This window comes from Paramisgurnus dabryanus, chromosome 2, assembly GCF_030506205.2.
Source record: "Paramisgurnus dabryanus chromosome 2, PD_genome_1.1, whole genome shotgun sequence".
NCBI classification, from domain to species: domain Eukaryota; kingdom Metazoa; phylum Chordata; class Actinopteri; order Cypriniformes; family Cobitidae; genus Paramisgurnus; species Paramisgurnus dabryanus.
In genome coordinates this window covers 27,680,570-27,688,796 of record NC_133338.1, presented here as the reverse complement: position 1 = coordinate 27,688,796, position 8,227 = coordinate 27,680,570, and the positions used below count along the sequence as shown (strand labels likewise).

General features: G+C 38.4%; 2 protein-coding genes across 2 annotated transcripts; one reads left to right on the top strand and one right to left on the bottom strand.

The window, feature by feature from the left end:
• Positions 1-466: 466 nt before the first annotated feature.
• On the bottom strand, positions 467-6,245 carry tradd (tnfrsf1a-associated via death domain). Its single transcript, XM_065267573.2, has 6 exons — positions 6,140-6,245; positions 5,617-5,664; positions 5,379-5,532; positions 4,927-5,207; positions 1,180-1,306; positions 467-955 (listed from the first exon to the last, which is right to left on the bottom strand). The coding sequence occupies exons 2-6, from the start codon at positions 5,635-5,637 to the stop codon at positions 657-659; spliced, it is 882 nt and encodes a 293-aa protein (XP_065123645.1). The 5' UTR covers positions 5,638-5,664; positions 6,140-6,245; the 3' UTR covers positions 467-656.
• A 225-nt stretch (positions 6,246-6,470) lies between these two features.
• fbxl8 (F-box and leucine-rich repeat protein 8) lies at positions 6,471-8,226 on the top strand. Its single transcript, XM_065267570.2, has 2 exons — positions 6,471-6,661; positions 6,783-8,226. Exons 1-2 carry the CDS (start codon positions 6,525-6,527, stop codon positions 7,747-7,749), a joined length of 1,104 nt encoding a protein of 367 aa, XP_065123642.1. The 5' UTR covers positions 6,471-6,524; the 3' UTR covers positions 7,750-8,226.
• Position 8,227: the final 1 nt, after the last annotated feature.

Sequence of the window (8,227 nt, the reverse complement as noted above, 5' to 3'; positions counted from 1 at the left end):
CTTATTTTTTTTATTTTTCCTATTGTTTTAACTGACTATTTGACTTATAGTCTCTAAAAAAACATTAGATCAATATAGGTGACCTATACCCACTGGACAGTTTTATAATCAGATCAAGCATTTTTTGGACTAAAAAGCTTATTTCGTATTATAAAAGCATAGTTCACTAATATCCTTTATATGCACACAGAAGAGACACATCTAAAAATGCTGGGTTGGATGGGTTAAAAAGGGACGAACCCAAATGTTGGGTTACATTAACTCAGAAAATGTTTAGGCCTATATCTGACCCAGCATTGGGTTAAAATAACCCAGCATAAAGGTTAAATAACATCCCAGCGGGTTGGGACGGTCCCTTTTTGACCCAACAGTGGGTTAAAAATAGCCAAGCATTTTTAAAAGTGTATTCCTTATAATTTAAGAAATGTAAGAAAGCATAGGACCATGAATGAATCTGGAGTTTCTTAAAACGTATGAAAAACTTTATTAACCATTCAACAAATAATTTGGGACAATAAAACAACTTCTGAGACAGATTAAATTCAAAATCACAAACATCAACAGGCATGCTCTTTAATTGTTGCTGTAATATCTTGGAAAAAGTCACAGACACACACGCACACATACAAAAATACACATCCATCATTCATAAAGGCTCAATCTCGTGGCTGAATGCCCAACATGATCTCTGCCATGTTGGTCAGTTTTGTCTCCTCTAGTGCACTAATGAGGCGGCCCAGCCTGGCACTCCTGCCTTCTGATTGGATGAAACGTCCAAGCAGTTGATAGGCCTGTTCATAAAGCCCTTCCCTTTCATACTCATAGGCAAGATTATCGATAGCTGGGCCTTTAAGACCACGACAGTTCTTTTGTAAAGCCCTTCCCACTCGCCTCCAATCCCGTCCAATGTGAGCAGCAAATCGTTGTTGGTCTGCAGATGTCAATGGCCTATCATCTAAGAGGATTGGAAAGGGATGCAGACACTTAACATATTAATGGGGTTTAAGCTAAATTTTGGAATAAAACAGTATACTGATAATATAAATGGATAATACAGTTATTTGTGATCCTAGATTATGAGACTTCATCCTAGATTTAACATGAAGAGTAAGATTTTAATTCAGAAGAAGTTACACTCTCTAATGCATTCTGACAAATATAAACACCTAAATTTCTCACCAAACACTCTTTTCTGAAACAGAAAGCAGTTCTTTGGCAGTTCTTGTGGGGACTGACTGGGAGGACCGTAGCTGTTCTGCAGCTGCTGCTCCAACTGTGTGACCTCATCATCTCGCAAACGCACAGGCTACAAAATAACCATCCATCAGATCAACCAATTGCACCCGTAAACAGCTGCTAGGTTTAAACAAAACAATGATGCATTTCTTTAACTCTAAAAGATTTCTACAGGAAACTCAGAATGCATGGATATTCTTTCACTGTTGCCCCACCTGAGCAAGGCTGATACATCAAACTGTTTCATCCTTTCAAAGATGTTCCCTTGAATGTTAGACAATTTGGGTTCACCAGAAGCCCCTCTGGTTTTCTTCATTAACAAGTTAAGCACTCTTCAGTCAAGCCAAACAGCATTTTATTTTAGCTTAATTTAATGACAGGACAATTCCAGGCCACCCCTATATAAATCTGTTCTGAAACAAAAGGGCTTTTCACACTGCGCTTAACTCGGGTTATCTTCATTCTAAACCCCGCTTTTAACCCTTGGTTAAGGAGCATTTCACACTTGTAATTTAGAAGTAGGGTTATCCCTAAAATTAACCTAGGGTTATGAAACCTGCTTTTGCGTGGTAAACCCTGTATTGCGGTGCCAAACGCATGCAGTGTGAAACCATGACTCGATGCTTGCCAACAGACAACCAATCAGAAATTGAAGTGCAAGTGCCTCTTATCACGATCTTTGTAATGAAAACATCCGAATTGAAGTAAAAATGACATCCTAGGAGACTTAAAAGAGCCAAGAGAGATTTACGTTGTGACCCATTCTGTCACTGACGCGGAAGCACGAAACAAGTGGTTATTTAAAGGGATAGTTCGGCCAAAAATGATATTAAACCCATGATTTACTCACCCCCAAGCTGTCCGAGTTGCATATGTCCATCGTTTTTCAGACAAACACATTTTCGGATATTTTAGAAAATGTTTTAGATCTTTTAGTTGATTAAATGTAATGTTACGGGGTCCATGACCTTCAAGTCCAAAAAAAGTGCGGCCATCCTTCACAAATTAAATCCAAACGGCTCCAGGATGATAAACAAAGGTCTTCTGATGGTAATCCACACGGTGCTGTTGTAGAAATATCCATATTTAAAACTTTATTAACGTAAATAACTACCTTCCGGTAGCGCCGCCATCTTAGACTCCTCTGTATTCAGGAGAGAGTATTAGCGTAGTGTACGCACTTTTCTTAGTGACGTATGACAAATTCGGAGGGCGGGGGCACAGAGCAGCAGCAGAGTAGCCTCTGTAGGCTGCGTAAGCTCTCATCCTGAATGCGGACGCGACTAAGATGGCGGCGCTACCGGAAGGTAGTTATTAACGTTAATAAAGTTTTAAATATGGATATTTCTACAACACCACAGCATGGATTACCCTCAGAAGACCCTTGTTTATCATCCTGGAGCCGTTTGGATTTATTTTGTAAAGGATGGACACACTTTTTTTGGACTTGAAGGTCGTGGACCCCATAACATTACATTTAATTAATTGAAAGATCTAAAACATTTTCTAAAATATCCGAAAATGTGTTTGTCTGAAAAAGATGGACATATTCAACTCGGACAGCTTGGGGGTGAGTAAATCATGGGTTTAATATCATTTTTGGCCGAACTATCCCTTTAAAGCAACAGCACGGCACGCTATTTCAATTCACTCAGTTTGACATCGCTTTTATCCAATCATCACTGTTGAGACTGCAAATATGCAAATGATAACGTTAATTTAGGATTTAGGAATGCACAGTGTGAAACGTCAGATTATAAATACCCAGGGTTTTGTCTTAACATTAACTTTTGTCTTAAGTATAAACAGTGTGAAATGTGTAACGGATAACCCAGGATTCTGTTAAAATGGGGTTTAGAATAACCTGGGGTTAACTATTTCATGTGTCAAAAGCCCTTAAGAATGGCTTATAGATGCTAACATTCTTTCTCTTTCTCTCTCTCTGCACCCGAAGCCAAAGTGCTGCAAACTAAGTGCTCTTCTGCCATACAATATAGTTCTTATTTTTTATTTTGTGCCATCATACTTACTTGTGTAACTACTCATGTAACAGTCTTTAAATAGGAAAAACATGAAAGTGTTTGGTGGCTTCTAAATTCATCCCTGTTTGGATCCTAAGAATGGGGCTAAGCTAAATGCTAACACATTTATGACGCGCTGTACAAAGATTAAGTTCACACATGAATAAATATAGGGATGTATTAATTCATCAAGTTGAGGTAAGAACATAGCAAAATATTGAAAAACGGTGGTGTTATATATTATATATATATATATATATATATATATATATATATATATATATATATATATATATATATATATATATATATATATATATCATACACAGCACACCCTCATATATTATGCAAAAACTCACTTTTATTTTGTATCCGCTTAAATTGCTGCCCACTACTAATATAAATGTACAACTATGAATATTGATAGGCCAACTTTATCCCTTTACTTTTGTATCAAACAGTGTGGAAGGGTGAGTTCTCTCACACGCTATAAAATGACGTTTTGGAATTAGCAACTACCCAGTCCAACACAGTACTCACAATAGCCTTTTAACTCTTTCACCGCCATTGACGAGATATCTCGTCAATTAAGAGAAAACGCTTCCCCGCCAATGACGAGATTTTCCGTCTTTCCGCAATACCGCTATTATCCACCAGCACTTCCGCAACTTATACAGCGCCACACGTGAAAGAGAAAGAACTTTGTGTATGTTTTAAAGATCGCTCTGCATCTGATCTCTATCAAAAGTCCTTCGCAAAAATGGAATTATCTCAGCTTTTTGCTCAAAATTGGGTGTTTTTGAAGAAACCTACCCATGTTTGAGAGGTGATTACAAGAGAACTCATGAAGGTAGGATGAAACAGGTTTTTTTGTTTGAAAGCAGAGGGTCTGTTCTTTCATCTGATATATTGTTTGTTTATATATTTAAAGAAGAACATTTTCTGGAAGGCATTAAACTTTTGTGAAAATCATGAAAAATGCTGGCGCTGGCTGGCAACTTTTTTTTTAAATGCTGGCGGGGAAAGAGTTAAAGACTAAGTCTGTCAAATGTCTTAAAATAAAACATTCAAACAATGTCTTATGGTGTGGTAACCGTGGTACAAGCGGAATAATGGTCTGTTGAATTATTCAAAAATAATGCACCCCGAATTACCACCTCGGATGTGCATTATTTTCAAATAATTCAAATGGAACGTTGTCAATTATTCCTTAATTATAATGCAGGGTGCTCTGTTCTTTGTGGTTGTGCAGCTGATTTAGGATCAGTATCAGGATCAAGATATTTCAATGACACTTCCCTAACAAGTGGACTTGAGGAAAATAATAGTCATTTTCAAAAGCATGAAATGACTTTTAACCCTGAAAACAAATGTTGCATTCCATTTTTGTCAACAGTAAATGTGTAGGTTAGGAATTGAGGTGATTCAACAAACAAATAAGCATTAGTATTGTGAAATAAAATGTGGTAAATATGATTTCAGTATCACTTCCTAACTAACTCTCAAAACTAACTCTCAGAAAAACTGAAACTTTCAAGGTATTGCGCAATTAATGGCCCTTACAATCTTTAATGGCTGTCATATTTATAATATTAAATTATTTATTTGTAAATGATTTAACTCATTTAATCTACTTTGAAACCCAGTGTTTATGCATAAACACACATACCTGTGATTGGCGAACATGCTCTAGGCAGCTGTCTAGGTCATTTAGACTGTGGTCCATCGTGTGTGCTCCAGCTTTGAGTTGTGTTTCCATGACAACCCCATCAGGAATGCTAAGAAGCCGTGAGGCATGCTGAGACAGAAACTGAAGGAGCGAACCACATGCATAGCTCTCCAGGAATCGCTGACAGAGATTCATGTCCATAAACTTAAGTTCCACTCCGAGGAAGGGATCAGCATCATGCAGTTTCAGGATTTCGTAGCCTTCCAGTCCACCAACAGAATCTGGATTAAAATTCAATTAGGATTTTATTAACCCCAAGCCACAAACAACTGAAAAGGGCTATGATATAATGTGTATACATAGGCTATTCGGAGCAACATTTAATACAATATTAATACAAATACTCTCTTATTTTCAATTTAGGTGTCTTTGGGATTTGTATTGATACTTACCTGTAAGGGTAAGCTTAATAACCTTGAACAAACTAAATTTCCCCTGCTCATCTTTGTAAATAGACAGAAGGTTGTGTGCTGGACTGCTACACCCCAAGAAAAGTACAGCACACCCAGACCACGCACGATCATCTAAGTTGCTTTCATTTAACCTCTGCAACACAGATAAAATCAAAAACTTATTGTTCATTCACATGCTTTAACATCTGGACAGACAACCTTCAATACAAACATATACCTTTGTGTCTATACTGTCCATCTCCTGAGTCAACTCTCTTCACAACTCCTGTGAGTGTAAAAAAAAACAAACAAATCAACGCCACAAAGACAACATACAGATATTGAGACAAAGAAATGTTACACCTCAATGAGCTTCGTTGTTAATCTTTTATCTTGTAAGCATGTCCTTATAAGGTTGTGAGTGTTGGCTCGTCGTCCGCATGTATTAACGAGGTCAGATTGTAACAAACACGAAATGCACATGTTTACAGGTAACGCAAGACGGAGTGACGCGCATGCGTCACGAGAAAAACTTGAATTATTACATATTTTAAGTGATCAGTGAATTAAACATCTACAGATATGATAGTTCAACCGTTTTTAATGTTAGTTTACTATTATATACTTTAATTTGTACTTGAACGCACAATATTTCCCGTATGAATGTTTCACATAACTTACGTGGTTTCAATTTATATCATAACGAATATAAAACCTGCGCTTTGTTTATAATGATAACAAATTATGATATGATTACTTACAAAATGATTTGCTGGATTTAGGTTGAATAATAAGACGGACGTCTGAAAACTTAACTCGAAGAAAACTTTTGAGATGTCGAAGCACTGTCTTTAGCCGCTTTAAGACACGCCTACTAATGTGTTCAGGGATTGCGCTGATTGGCTCAAAGGAGGTCGCGTTCAATGGTGATTGGTTATATGCTTCTTATCTGTTTTTATTGCTGCTTTTGACAACGGAACTCGTGACGGAGGAGGAAGTACAGAATCGCAAAGTTTGAGAACGCATAAAGGTCCGACACACAGACACACAGCACAGTCCGGGTAGATGTCGAAGTTGGGGATTAGGCGGTTTTATGTATGATACCAAATAGCTGATATTTTGAAGTGATAGGTGATTTGTAATTTAATGGAGCTGCCAGAGGAAATCCTTGCATATATATTTTCTTTTCTGCCTTTACATGACAAATGCAATGCATTTAGTGTTTGTAAGGCATGGTCTAATACAATGACTCATCCAAGCTCATGGAAACACACGGAAGTCAGGTAAAACTGGTCTTATTTTAATTGTTTATTATTTGTTTCTACTACTTAACCTTAAATGGTTAAACACCCTTGAAATTGACCTTCACCCTCTTGCTCCAATGTTCTTATCTCTTTATCTTAGGTGTGACTCAGGGACCAGTTTGCCTGAAAGATTTTCTGATCTTCTTCCACTGGTCAGAAATTTGAAGCTAAGTATGAGTCTGACAGATCCAGAAAAACGTAAAACAGGGCTGTGGGTGCTGAGGCAGGCCGTTGCCATGGGTGATGGACAACTGGAGTCGCTCTCCATCTGTTGTTTGGGGAGTCCACCCCTATTTTATGCTGGTCAGGACCTGCAGCAAGGCTTAGTTGATATACTTACAAATGGGTCATCGCTTACTGTGCTTGACCTTAGGGGTGTACCTTTCACCCTCAACGACTCCTTCGTCAGGAGCGTATCCATGCTTTGTCCCGCTCTGCGAAATCTTTACATCAACAACCATTCTTTGGTGTGTGGGGTGGTTGCAGAAACACTAAGGCAAGCGCTGAAGTCCTGCCCATCGCTCAACGTTCTCGGGGTTTTTCAGGCCAGTCTCTCTGAAGACGTTTTGAAAGATCTCATGTTGCCAGAACGGCCAGCGCTAAAGAAACTGGAGCTTCGTTGTGAACGCTCACTCAAGTACACTACACCTCTCTGCGACCAAATATGGTTGGAGTTAAAACGGCGACACCCAGATCTGTGGGTGGAGCTTGAACTAGACCACACCCTCCCTGAACTGCATGTTCCAGCGGTACTGCAGCCCAGCATCCCAGTCCGATGCCTACGCCTGCTCACTTGGACATTGCTGTTGGAAGAGGTTCGTCTAGTAGAGAAGAGTTACGCAAACACACTTGAGATTTTAGAGCTGCAGACACCTCCATCTCCTCAGCTTAACTCTGCTTTGATATCCTTAGCACATCAGTGTGTTAAGCTTCGGGAGGTTCACTGCTTTTGCTTGGTCTCACAAGAAGTGATAACGGCATTCATAACGCACTGTCCAAACCTCAGCAAATATACACTTAAAATATATAAAGAGCCTCATCCCTGGACCTACACAAAACTAAAGTAATAAACAGACATGGGTGATCTGCTTTAGCTGAAGCGTTCTTTGCACAAGCAAAGAACTGAGAGATCAGAGACCACATTTATATTAAAGATGCTTTTATCCAAAGCATTACAATGAAGGCATGCATTTCATCGGTAGGTTTAATCCATGGGGATCAAGACAAAAGATCACACTTCCTTTCCTCCATTGCTGTGGAGGATGCACAGATTATTTCGAAATTAAGATGAAATCACATGGATTATCAGGGTTTGCACAATCAAAAGTCTATGCTAGCTTGACATCATGCTGTAAACAAAAACAGGACGTTTTATTTATGTAATGGTTTTAATTTCAAAATGTTGTTAAATATAATTGATATGCTGATTATAATTTGTATCAGTGGTTTCAAACTTTTGGACCCCACAATATATTTGCACTGTATATTATGTATGGCACAGATGTGTTGTGATGCAGTGGGCATTAAATGAAGACATTATTTAAG